The sequence below is a fragment of the Mustela nigripes genome, chromosome 1 (genome assembly GCF_022355385.1).
Source record: "Mustela nigripes isolate SB6536 chromosome 1, MUSNIG.SB6536, whole genome shotgun sequence".
NCBI lineage: Eukaryota > Metazoa > Chordata > Mammalia > Carnivora > Mustelidae > Mustela > Mustela nigripes.
Window position 1 is genome coordinate 46,131,734 of NC_081557.1, and position 14,151 is coordinate 46,145,884.

General features: G+C 36.8%; 1 protein-coding gene across 1 annotated transcript; it reads left to right on the forward strand.

The window, feature by feature from the left end:
* Window position 1: 1 nt before the first annotated feature.
* On the forward strand, window positions 2-523 carry LOC132014326 (olfactory receptor 52A5-like; the record flags this gene model as incomplete). The annotated part of the gene is made up of 1 exon (XM_059395260.1): window positions 2-523. A coding segment is annotated over one exon (522 nt), but the record flags the coding sequence as incomplete, so codon positions are not given.
* Between the last annotated feature and the right edge of the window lie 13,628 nt (window positions 524-14,151).

Consider the following 14,151-nt stretch of genomic DNA (forward strand, 5'->3'; position numbering starts at 1 on the left):
CATTGCAGTTGCGGTGACACTAAGGGCTGGTATTCTTGTAGCACCATGCCTGGTGCTCATCAAATGTCGTCTTAAACTCTGCAGAACCACAGTGATCTCCCACACTTATTGTGAACACATGGCCATCGTAAAGCTGGCCATTGAAGATGTCCGCATCAACAAGATATATGGTCTTTTTGTTGCCTTCAGTATCTTAGGGTTTGACATAATCTTCATCACCTTGTCTTACATTCAAATCTTTATCACTGTGTTTCAGTTGCCACAGAAGGAGGCACGATTCAAGGCCTTTAATACCTGCATCGCTCACATCTGTGTCTTCTTACAGTTCTACCTCCTTGCCTTCTTCTCCTTCTTCACACATAGGTTTGGTGCTCACATACCACCATATGTTCATATCCTCTTATCAAACCTGTACCTGTTAGTCCCTCCTTTCCTCAACCCTATAGTCTATGGCGTGAAGACCAAAGAAATTTGTGACCATGTCCTGAAAATATTGTTTTCCAAAACAATTCTTAATCACTAGTAGCTCCTTGTACAGGCGTTTTAAGTTGATTCAGAGTAGCAACATGAACATAGTAAAAGTTAAATCTTCTCTGAATATGTATATTCAAAAAAAAAACTTTCACTCTCAGATGCTCATAAATGAAGCAGGTTTAAAAAAATCATTAAATACATAAGAAATATGGTTTGCCACTTACAAAAGAACAAAAGTCTCTTATGCTGACATTTCAAGCAGTTGCAGTTTTTCTTCTGTTTCTGTCTGTCTGCTTAAATTTTGAAGTTCCTCTCTGGCAACAGATCTACACAGAAATAAAATGAAAAAACATCACTTGATTGTAATTTCCAAGGACCAAGTCACACCTCAGTATTCTTCAACTGCTAACCCAAAACATAGCTACAATTCTAGTTGGTCTCATTTTCAGTATCAGAGCACCCAAATATGTGAAGCAAATGTTAATACAACTGAAGGGCTAAATAGACAGCAACACAAAAATAGTAGGAGAGTTCAGTACTCTCCTTCCAACAATGGATAGAACATGCAGGCAGAAGTTCAGTTAGAAACTGGAGACTTGAACAATATGCACCAAGGGGATCTAACATGTACATACAGAATATTTCCCCAACAACATCAATACACATGCTTCACTAGTGTACAAGAAACACTTTTTAGGATAGATCACATATGTGATCACAGAGAATGTCTTAAATATTTAAGAAGATTGAAATAATACTGGGTATCTTTTCTGATTACAATATAATGAAAATAGAAATCAATAGCAGAAGAAAAACTTAAGAAAAATATTCATAAATAAATGTGTATTTATTTATTGAAGAACTGATGGCTCATAGCTTAGAGAAGAAACACAAGGGGCGATTAGAAAATCTCTTAAGAATAGCAGACAGAATGGGAGAAGATATATGCAAATGACATATCAGATAAAGGTCTAGTATCTGAAATCTATAAAGAACTAATCAAACTCAACACCCAAAGTAAAATAATCCAATCAAGAAATGGACAGAAGACATGAACAGACCTTTCTCCAAAGAGGACATCCAAATGGCCAACAGACACATGAAAAAGTGCTCTACATCAATTGATATCAGAGAAATACAAATCAAAACCACAGTGAGATACCACCACACACCAGTCAGAAAATTAACAAAAATTAACAAGGCAGGAAATGACAGATGTGGGCAAGGATGTGGAGAAAGGGGAACCCTTCTACACTGTTGGTGGGAATGCACTCTGGAAAACAGTATAGAGGTTCCTCAAAAGCTTGAAAATAAAGATTCCTTATGATGCAGAATTGCATTACTGGGAATTTACCCCAAAGATACAAATGTAGTTATCCAAAGGGGCACATGCTCCCCAATGTTTATGTATACTAAGGAAAGAGCCCAGATGTCCATTGACAGGTGAATGGATAAAGAAGATTTTTTTTTAAAGATTTAATTTATTTATTTTACAGAGAGAGAGCATGCACAAGTAGGCAGAGTGACAGGCAAAGGGAGAGGGAGAAGCAGGCTCCCTGCTGAACAGGAAGTCCAACATGGGACTCGATCTCGGGACCCCAGGATCATGACTGAGCCCAAGGCAGGTGCTTAACTGACTGAGCCACCCAGGCTCCCCAAGATATTTTTTTAATATATGCAATATTCATATATGTATGAATATTATACAGCCATCAGTAAATGAATTTTTGCCATTTGCAACAACGGGAATGGAACTAGAGGGTATAAGCCAAGTGAAATAAGTCAATGAGAGAAAGATAATTATCATATGATCTCAGTGATATGCGGAATTTAAGAAACACAGCAGAGGATCATAGGAGAAAAAATGAAACAAGATGAAACTAAGAGGGAGACAAACCATAAGAGATTCTTAATCTTACCAAACAAACAGATTTTCTGGAGTGGTCGGGGATAAGGTGGCTGAGTGATGGATGTTGGGGAGGTTATGTGTTGTGGTGATTGCTGGGTGTTGTGTAAGACTGATGAATCACAGACATGTACCCCTAAAACAAATAATACATTATATGTTAATTAAAAAAAGAATAATGAAATGGAAACACATCAAACTAAAAGCCTATGGGATGCAACAAAATTAGTACTTAAGTTGGAATTTAATAAGAATAAATATCTACATTCAAAAGATAAAAGAACTTAAATAAATAATCTAACTTTACACCAAAGAACTAATAAAAGAAGAACAAACTAAACCAAAATTAACAGAAGTGAAATAAGATTAGAGCAGAAATAAACATAATAGAGAATGAAAAAACAATGGAGAAGAAACAACAGAAGTAAGAAGTTGTTTATTTTGAAAAGATTAACATAGTTGACAAACCTTTAATTAAACCCAAGAAGAGAGACAAGACTGAAATAAGTACATCATAAGTAAAAAAGGAGACATTACAACTGAGAGCACACACACACGTGTGCGTGCACGCGCACACACACACACACACACACACACACACTCTTAAGAAACCTTGGTGAAAGGCAATATGCCCACAAATTGGATAAGCTGCAGCATACAGCTGATTTTTTGTTTTTTAAGCCACAATTTAAAAAAAAATGTCATGGGAGTCATTTTCCTCGAAGAAAGGATGACTGTGAAGGAGACTATTAAGGACTAGGGAGAGGTGTTTCATTGTAGGGTACAAGTAAGCTTTAAGTCCTCATTCAGGGGCTTAGTGATTTATGTTTACCTCCTGACAATTATTTAAGCTGGACAACATATGATTTTTTTTAATTTTTCTTTTTTTTAAATTAATTTTTTATTTTTTATAAACATATATTTATGAAATGATTTTTGTTTGTATGTTAGAATTTGGTAAAAGATTTTCAAAATAAGTAAATAATTGCTCAGTAACAACATGAAACAAAAGAAAAAGAAGAAAAGGATATAATAATATTCATTGAACATGAAAGGATCCCCAAAGATGTTAATATGAAATGCACTAGGAATTCTGGATCAGATTCTGGGTAAGAAAAAATTTACCTTGGAAAAGTCCTTCTTTGGATTATTGTCTAAATGTGAACATGGACTGCAGATTAAGTGATAGTATAATTTCAATATTGCGTGCCCCGATCTTGATTATAATAGTTATGCAGTAGAATGTCCATGTCCTTGGTCCAGAAAGTAGAATAATTTAGGAGTAATCCATTTCTACAAGATACTCATAAACATTGCACAAAGACATTATCTAGCAAATCATAAAACAAAATGGGGCCAACTGGAAATGATATAAAAAACTGGGTAGATGTTATAAGGGATTTCCTTGAATGATTCTTGCACAATTCCGTACATTTCAAATTATAGCAATCTAAAACTTTTCAAAAAACAGCATTGTTGAAAATTTTCTTAATTCAAGAAAGTGTACAACACCTACTTACTAGTCCATTCCAGAAATATAATCATTGCTTCTGTTGTTGGGCTCTACTGTAGACATACTCCATTACCAATCCTAGAGACTGTGTATTAATCCCAAAATATGATCTCTTTTTTATATCAGTACTTATTCCTATTTTAATCTTTCATGAAATCTTATGAGAAATAAAATATTTTTCATGATACCTTTATTGGTATTTCTTTTATATGTCTTAATTCTGAAAGTTATGAAAATTAGCTTTCTAAATTTTAAAACTAGTCTGTCATTTTGTATATTATGTAAAAATCATTTCAAGTTGTTTTAAATTTCTTGCCTTTTTAATAGAAAATAAGTGTTTAATGCATCTGCAGACTCTTCTATTGTGTATACTAACATGTATGCATTTTTGCTAACCAAACTGCTGTTAAACTTTTAGAATTTAGTGAAGAATGTCCTTTATTAAGTAACATTGATAATTTATTTCATTTTGCATACCCTTTCTAAAACTTTCACAACAGATATCACATACACTTACCCTTCCATTTCTTCTTTATGCAACTGCTTCTTCCCCCTAGATCATGTGAAATTTCTCTGTGCTCATGACCTGGATAACACATAACACATTTTAGTAATAAATGTATATTGAATGAAGGAATGAGAGAACAAATACACATTACTTTTTCAACTCCCATAATAAATAAACATTAAGTCTCACAATAGCATTTTTTCCAAATTTTCCAGTTGGAAGAACAAGTAGAGGAAGAGGTGTTCCAAACTCAAATAACTTACTGACATCACATTTTATTAACTACTTCAAATAACTTAACCACATTATATTTTATTGACAGCAATAGCTCTACATCCTAATTTTAAGTTCAAAAACATCATTAATTAGTTATATATTTGTTTCACAAAAGCTTTATCCAGTGTACCGTACCGAGTAATTTTATAGGTGAAGATCTCTTATCCACAGAACAAGTATCTGAAGGTTGAGATATGGAAACAGAGACATGGAGAAACCAAGTGTAATGTCCCCAGTACAGAGCTTAGTAGTGGAAGAATCTGGATGCAAAACTTGACAGTCCAATTCAAAACTGATTTTTAAGCAGCTATATAACCAGTGGTCTCATAACTGGAAAATGAAAACCATTTAATATGAAATGTGAAGGATATCAGAGAATTGTATAAACCAGTTTCTCTTTTGAGACTCAGTGAAAAAGGGTCACAAGGATGTTTATTACATAGATCTCATGGCAATGGAACATGTCTACTTTTACATGTGCTTTACATGATCTCTAAGCGAGTACAGCAGAAAACAAACTGAACTCATCAAAATATAATTTATATATATGAATTTGTCTGCCTTTACTTTGGAGGGGAAGAGAAAAGAAGAGAGGAGGGAGAAAAGAAGAGAGCAATGTGCCAGTTGTAGAAATTATTTCTGAGACATTGAGTGTGTAAGGTCCCTAGAGGGCATCATTCTGAGCTCCTGAGTCCCTGGGGCCTTGGGCTAGTGGCAAGGAAATCTCTTAGTCCATGTTCAGATCCTCTCTTCCTCCACATTCACTGGGGAACATTACAATTGGTGGCCAGCAATTTTCTTCTACAATCAAGCTCAATAAATTTATGCTACTGCCTCAGCATGATACTGACTTTGCTACAAATCTTGTTAGAGATGAACACACGAACTTGATCTCAGACAGAAATATAGTAGAGGGAGCAAGGCTGTTTTTTCAGGGATGGAAGAAAAGCAGGAAAGGCTATCCCAGAGATCTCCACATATTGGCAGATGGCCCAGCAACAAATGGATCAGAGTTCATGATATTGACAATGATGAAGGCTGTTGGGTACAAACAGAAAGAGAGGTCATTGCCCAGCACAAGATACCAGGAAACAAGACCAGAATCTCAGGAGGAATAAAGGTGGATGAGAGGTAAGCAATGAGGGGTAGTGCTATGAAGACTGACAATGGTCTCCAGGTGTCTGGTAAGAGCAGAACTGGCTCCCAACAACAAAGGATGAGGAAGTCTCACTATCCCTAAGTTTACCCCATACTGTTTCTCTACCAGCTTTTCCAAAGATAGGCACATCATCCCACCTCCCCTGTACTCATATATGTCCTCTTCTACCTACCTTCCCACCATCTGTACCTGTCAGGTACTACTCCCATGGCAGCTCCTTTCTCTTAAATAAGTCAAGCGATGTGATTTTTTACTAAAGGATTCCTATTCTAATTCTGATTAATGTAGAAAGAAAAAGTTAATGAAACAATCCATGATCTATGAACCTGTAGAATGGAACACTGAGGAGCAAAGCTTTGAAAATCAGGGATTTGGTTGACTAATTGGTCTTTTCTAAATATATATCTGCTAACACAAACTCTCTTCATAGAATGGTCCTTGTTGGGGCGCCTGGGTGGCTCAGTGGGTTAAGCCGCTGCCTTCGACTCAGGTCATGATCTCAGGGTCCTGGGATCGAGTCCCGCATCGGGCTCTCTGCTCAGCAGGGAGCCTGCTTCCTTCTCTCTCTCTCTCTCTCTCTGCCTGCCTCTCAGTGTACTTGTGATTTCTCTCTGTCAAATAAATAAATAAAATCTTTAAAAAAAAAAAAAAAAAAAAGAATGGTCCTTGTTGACTGGGTTCCTTCATCTGAGATTCAGTCACAGAAATCACAACTCTTCCTGCGTTATTGGCATATTTGGTGATATTCAGCATATGATTAGATGATCCTGAAGTTGCTGACATAAAGCAATAGTTTTAGAGAGTCTAGGAAAGCATAACTGAATTTTTTTTTAACAGTCTAACAATTTCTTTCTTTTACAGCTTGAGAATTTCTTGATTCAATATATGCAATTTTTAAAAAGCAATGTTTTTGTTTGTTTGTTTGTTTACATAGTGACTTCATTCAGATTATTGGCTATTCAAGATACTTCTAACTCCATTTTTCCAAAGGAGCAATTGTTTGTAGTTAAAAAATTGTTTATCTGCACTTGGAAGAAAATGTTAATATGTATTTTTTTAGTTTTTTTATTATGCTCATTTAGCCAATATATAGTACATCATTAGTTTTCAATGGAGTGTTCAACGATTCATATTTGCATATAATACTCAGTGCTCAGCACAACACATGCCCTCCTTAATACCCATCACCTGGCTACCACAATCCTACACTCCCCTCCCTTCTGTAACCCTCAATTTGTTTCCCAGAGTCCAGAGTCTCTCATGGTTTGTTTCTCTCTGATTTTTTATCCTTCAGTTTTCCTTCTCTTCCCCAATGGTCCTCTGAGCTACACCTTATATTCCACATATTAGTGAAACCATATGATAATTGTTTTTCTCCAGTTGACTTATTTCACTTAGCATAATCCCCTCCAGTTCCATCCATGTCAATGTAAATGGTAGGTATTCATCTTTTCTGATGGCTAAGTAATATTCCATTGTATATATGAACCACAACCACATATCCATTCATCTGTTGAAAGACATCATGGCTCCTTGCACAGTTTGGCTCTTGTGGACATTACTGCTATGAAACCTGGAGTGAAGGTGTCCCTTCTTTACACTATATCTGTATCTTTGGGGTGAATACCCAAAGTGCAGTTGATGGGTCATAGGGTAGCTCTATCTTTAACTTCCTCAGGATCCTCCATACTCTTTTCCAGATTGGCTATACCAGCTTGCATTTACACCTACAGTGTAAGAGGGTTTCCCTTTCTCCAAATCCTCGTCAACATTTGTTGTTTCCTGCCTTGTTAATTTTTGCCATCCTAACTGGTGTAAGGTTGTATGTATCTCATTCTGGTTTTGATTTGTATTTCCCTAATGACAAGTGAAGTGGAGCATTTTTTCATGTGTCTGTTACCCATTTGTATGTCTGCTTTGAAGAAGTGTCTGTTCATGTCTTCTATCCATTCTTTTAACTTGAATATGTATTTTTTGGGGTGTTGAGTTTGAGAAGTTCTTTATAGATCTTGGATATCAGCCTTTTGTCTGTAGTGTCATTTGAAAATATCTTCTCCCATTCCGTGGGTTGCCTCTTTGTTTTATTGACTGCTTCCTTTGCTGCGCAGAAGCTTTTTATCTTGATGAAGTCCCAAAAGTTCATTTTTGCTTTTGTTTCCCTTGCCTTTGGAAACACATCTTGAAAGAAGTTGTTGTGGCTGATGTGGACGAGGCTACCCATGTTCTCCTCTAGGATTTTGATGGATTCCTGTCACATATTGAAGTCTTTCATCCATTTTGAGTTTATCATTGTGTATGGTGTAAGAGAATGGTCCAATTTGATTCTTCTGCATGTGACTGTACATTTTCCCCAGCATCATTTACTAAAGAGACTGTCTTTTTTTCATTGGATATTTTTTTCTGATGTGCCAATGATTAGTTGGCCATAGAGCTAAAGGTCCATTTCTGGTGTCTCTATGCTTTTCGATTGATGTATGTGCCTGTTTTTGTTCCAGTACCAAGTTGTCTTGATGATCACAGCTTTGTAATGTAGCTTGAAGTCAGGCATTGTGATGTCCCTGGCTTTGGTTTTCTTTTTCAACATTCCCCTGGGGATTTGGGGTCTTTTCTGGTTCCATGCAAATTTCAAGATCATTTGTTCCAGTTCTGTGAAAAATGTTGATGATCTTTTGATAGGGACTGTATTGAATGTGTAGATTGCTCTGGGCAGCATAGACATTTTAAGAATACTTATTCTTCTGATCTATGAGCATGGAATATTTTTCCATCTTTTTGTGTCTTCCTCAATTTCTTTCATAAGTGTTTTGTAGTTTCCAGAGTGAAGATCCTTTACCTTTTTGGTTAGGTTATTTCTAGGTATCTTATGGTTTTGGTGCTATCATAAATGGAATTGATTCCTTAAGTTCTCTTTTTTTCAGTTAGTGTATATAAATGCAGCTGATTTCTATGCATTCTTTTTGTATCCTGCTGTATGAGTTCTGGTTTGGGGGTGGAGTCTTTTTGGTTTTCCCATAAAGTATCATGTCATCTGAGAGAGAGATTTTAACTTCTTCTTTGCCAATTTCCTTTTTTTTTCCCCCTAATCTTTTTGTTGTCTGATTGCTGAGGCTAGGACTTCTAGTACTATTTTGAACAATAATGGTGAAATTGGACATCCCTGTCATGTTTCTGACCTTAGAAGCTAAGAGCTTTCCCCATTGAGAATTATATTCATTTTGGGCTTTTCATAGATGGCCTTTATGATATTGAGATATGCTGCCTCTATCCCTACACTTTGAAGAGTTTTAATCAGGAAAGTATGCTGTATTTTGTCAAATGCTTTTTTCTGCATCAGTTGAGAGGATCATATGGTTCTTGTCTTTTCTTTTAATAATGTGCCCTATTATGTTGATTGATTTATGAATATTGAACCACTCTTGTCATCCCAGGGATAAATCCCACCTGGTCATGATAGATAATCCGTTAATGTACTGTTGGATCCTATCAGATAGGATAGTATTTTGAATATTTTGGCATCCATGTTCATTAGGGATGAAGGACTGTAGTTCTCCTTTTTAATGGGATCTTTGCCTGGTTGTGGGAGCAGGGTAATGCTGACATCATAGAAGGAATTTGGAAGTTTTCCTTCTGTTTCTATTTTTTGAAACAGCTTCAGTAGGATAGGTATTATTTTTTTTTCTTTGAATATTTGATAGAATTCCCCTGGAAAGCCATCTGGCCCTGGACTCTTGTTTTTTGGGAAATTTTTGATTACTACTTCAATATCATCACTGGCTATTGGTCTATTCAAATTGTTGATTTCTACCTATTTCAGTCTTGACACTTTATAAGTTTCCAGAAAGTCTTCCTCTTCTTTCCAGATTGCTTAATTTATTGGCTTATAGTTGCTCATAGTAATTTCTTTTTTTAAGATTTTACTTATTTATTAGACAGACAGAGATCATAAGTAGGCAGAGAGGCAGACAGAGAGAGAGAGGGAGGAAAGCAGGCTCCCCAACGAGCAGAGAACCCGATATGGGGCTCGATCCCAGGACCCCGAGATCATGACCCGAGCTGAAGGCAGAGGCTTAACTCACTGAGCCACCCAGGCACCCCTCGTAGTAATTTCTAATAATTGTTTCTATTTCCTTGGTGTTAGTCATGATTTCTTCCTTTTCAGTCATGATTTTATTAATTTTGGTCCTTTCCCTTTTCTTTTGGATACATCTGGGGAGAGGTTTATTGATCTTACTAATTCTTTCAAAGAACCAGCTTCTAGATTTGTTGATCTGTTCTGTTTTTCTGGTTTCTGCTTCACTGATCTCTACTCTAAAAGATTTTATTTATTTGACAGACAGAGATCACAAGTAGGCAGAGAGGCAGGCAGAGAGAGAGGAGAAAGAAGGCCCTCCACTTAGTGGAGAGCCCGATGTGGGACTCAATCCCAGGACTCTGGGATCATGACCTGAGCTGAAGGCCGAGGCTTAACCCACTGAGCCACCCAGGCACCCCTTGATCTCTATTCTAATATTCATTATTTTTCTTCTCCTGCTTGGTGTATGCTTTATTTCCCATTATTTCTCCAGATCCTTTAGGTGTAAGGTTAGTCTGTGCATTTTGGAGTTTTCTAATTTTTTTAGAGCAGCTCAGATGGCTACGTATTTCCCCCTTTGGACACCTTTGCAGTATCCCATAAGTTTTGGACTACTGTGTTTTCATTCTCATTAATTTCTATGAATTATTTAAATTCTTTAATTTCTTGGTTGACCCAATCATTCTTCATGCAGGGAATAATCTCAGTCTTTTGGAGTGAGTTGATACTTGATTTGTGACCCAGTATGTGGTCTTTTTTTGTTTTTGTTTTTGAAAAAAAAATCCTTTTTACTTAAAATATATCAAATATGTCTCATAGGTATTTCCTATTTTTTATATTGGACAAACTAAATATGATTTGATTTTATTTTTTAATTTAATTTAATTTTTTCAGTGTTCCAGGATTCATTGTTTATGCACCACACCCAGTGCTCCATGCAATACGTGCCCTCCTTCATACCCATCACCAGGCTCACCCATCCCCCATCCCCCTCCCCTCTAAAACCCTCAGTTTGTTTCTCAGAGTCCACAGTCTCTCATGGTTCAGCTCCCTCTCTGATTTCTCCCACTTCACTTTCCTTTCCTTCTGTGGTCTTTTCTGGAGAAAGTTCCATGTGCACTCAAGAAGAATAAGTATTCTGTTGTTTTAGGATGGAATGTTCTGTATATATTTACCAAGTCCATCTGGTTCAATGTGTTATTCAAATCCCTTCTTTCTCTGTTCATCTGCTTAGATGATCTGTTCATTGCTGTGAGTGGAGTGTTGAGACCTCTTATAAAGTATTATTTTCAATATGTTTCTTTATTTCAGTTATTAATTGGTTTATATAATTGGCTGTTCCTAGTTGGGGGCATAAATATTTACAATTGTTCAATTTTCTTGTAGGATAGACCATTTTAATAATATAGCATCCCTCTACGTCTTTTATTATGGCCTTTGTTTTAAAATTTAATTTGTCTGATATGAGTATTGCTACCTATGATTTCTTTTAAGGTCCATTAAGCATGGCAATTGCTTCTCCATACACTCACTTTTAATCTGGAGGTATCTTTAGGTTCAAAATTAATCTCTTGTAGATAGCATATAGATAGGACTTGCTTTTTTATTCCTGCAGCCTTGTCTGTGTCTTCTGATGGAAACACTCAGCCCATTTACATCAGAGTTACTATTTAAAGTTATGATTTAGTGCCATTTTATTATTGCCTGTAAAGTTCCTGTTTGTATAAATTTTCTGTTTATTTCTGGTCTTTTTGCCTCTTGGGGTCTCTCCATACATTCTGAATGACAGTCTTGCTGGATAAAGTATTCTTTTTTTGTTTCTTTCTTTTTTTTTGGCCCCAATGAGAAATAGATCCAGTGTATTTTTTTTTTTTATAAACATATAATATATTTTTATCCCCAGGGGTACAGGTCTGTGAATCGCCAGGTTTACACACTTCACAGCACTCACCATAGTACATACCCTCTCCAATGTCCATAAACCCACTCCCCCTCCCAACACCCCTCCCCCCCATCAACCCTCAGTTTGTTTTGTGAGATTAAGAGTCACTTATGGTTTGTCTCCCTTCCAATCCCATCTTGTTACATTTACTCTTCTCCTACCCCCTTAACCCCACATGTTGCATCTCCTCTACCTCATATCAGGGAGATCATATGTTAGTGGTCTTTCTCCACTTGACTTATTTCGCTAAGCCTGATACCCTCTAGTTCCATCCACATTGTTGCAAATGGCAAGATTTCATGTCTTTTTTTTTTTTTAGTTTCAGTTTTTTTTTTTTTAATTTTTTATTTTTTATAAACATATATTTTTATCCCCAGGGGTACAGGTCTGTGAATCACCAGGTTTACACACTTCACAGCACTCACCAAATCACATACCCTCCCCAATGTCCATAATCCCACCCCCTTCTCCCAAACCCCCTCCCCCCGGCAACCCTCAGTTCGTTTTGTGAGATTAAAAGTCACTTATGGTTTGTCTCCCTCCCAATCCCATCTTGTTTCATTTATTCTTCTTCTACCCACTTACCTCCATGTTGCATCACCACTTCCTCATATCAGGGAGATCATATGATAGTTGTCTTTCTCTGCTTGACTTATTTCGCTAAGCATGATACGCTCTAGTTCCATCCATGTTGTTGCAAATGGCAAGATTTCATTTCTTTTGATGGCTGCATAGTATTCCATTGTGTATATATACCACATCTTCTTGATCCATTCATCTGTTGATGGACATCTAGGTTCTTTCCATAGTTTGGCTATTGTGGACATTGCTGCTATAAACATTCGGGTGCATGTGTCCCTTTGGATCACTACATTTGTATCTTTAGGGTAAATACCCAATAATGCAATTGCTGGGTCATAGGGAAGTTCTATTTTCAACATTTTGAGGAACCTCCATGCTGTTTTCCAGAGAGGTTGCACCAGCTTGCATTCCCACCAACAGTGTAGGAGGGTTCCCCTTTCTCCGCATCCTCGCCAGCATCTGTCATTTCCTGACTTGTTGATTTTAGCCATTCTGACTGGTGTGAGGTGATATCTCATTGTGGTTTTGACTTGTATTTCCCTGATGCCGAGTGATATGGAGCACTTTTTCATGTGTCTGTTCGCCATCTGGATGTCTTCTTTGCAGAAATGTCTGTTCATGTCTTCTGCCCATTTCTTGATTGGATTATTTGTTCTTTGGGTGTTGAGTTTGCTAAGTTCTTTATAGATTCTGGACACTAGTCCTTTATCTGATATGTCGTTTGCAAATATCTTCTCCCATTCTGTCAGTTGTCTTTTGATTTTGTTAACTGTTTCCTTTGCTGTGCAAAAGCTTTTGATCTTGATGAAATCCCAGTAGTTCATTTTTTCCCTTGCTTCCCTTGCCTTTTGCGTTGTTCCTAGGAAGATGTTGCTGCGGCTGAGGTCGAAGAGGTTGCTGCCCGTGTTCTCCTCAAGGATTTTGATGGATTCCTTTCGTACATTGAGGTCCTTCATCCCTTTTGAGTCTATTTTTGTGTGTGGTGTAAGGAAAAGGTCCAATTTCATTTTTCTGCACGTGGCTGTCCAATTTTCCCTGCACCATTTATTGAAAAGGCTGTCTTTTTTCCATTGGACATTCTTTCCTGCTTTGTCGAAGATTAGTTGACCATAGATTTGAGGGTCTATTTCTGGGCTCTCTATTCTGTTCCATTGATCTATGTGTCTGTTTTTGTGCCAGTACCATGCTGTCTTGATGATGACAGCTTTGTAATAGAGCTTGAAGTCCAGAATTGTGATGCCACCAACGTTGGCTTTCTTTTTCAATATCCCTTTGGCTATTCGAGGTCTTTTCTGGTTCCATATAAATTTTAGAATTATTTGTTCCATTTCTTTGAAAAAGATGGATGGTACTTTGATAGGAATTGCATTAAATGTGTAGATTGCTTTAGGTAGCATAGACATTTTCACAGTATTTATTCTTCCAATCCAGGAGCATGGAACATTTTTCCATTTCTTTGTGTCTTCCTCAATTTCTTTCATGAGTACTTTATAGTTTTCTGAGTATAGATTCTGTGTCTCTTTGGTTAGGTTTATTCCTAGGTATCTTATGGTTTTGGATGCAATTGTAAATGGGATTGACTCCTTAATATCTCTTTCTTGCTGTTGGTGTAGAGAAATGCAACTGATTTCTGTGCATTGATTTTATATCCTGACACTTTACTGAATTCCTGTATAAGTTCTAGCAGTTTTGGAGTGGAGTCTTTTGGGTTTTCCACAT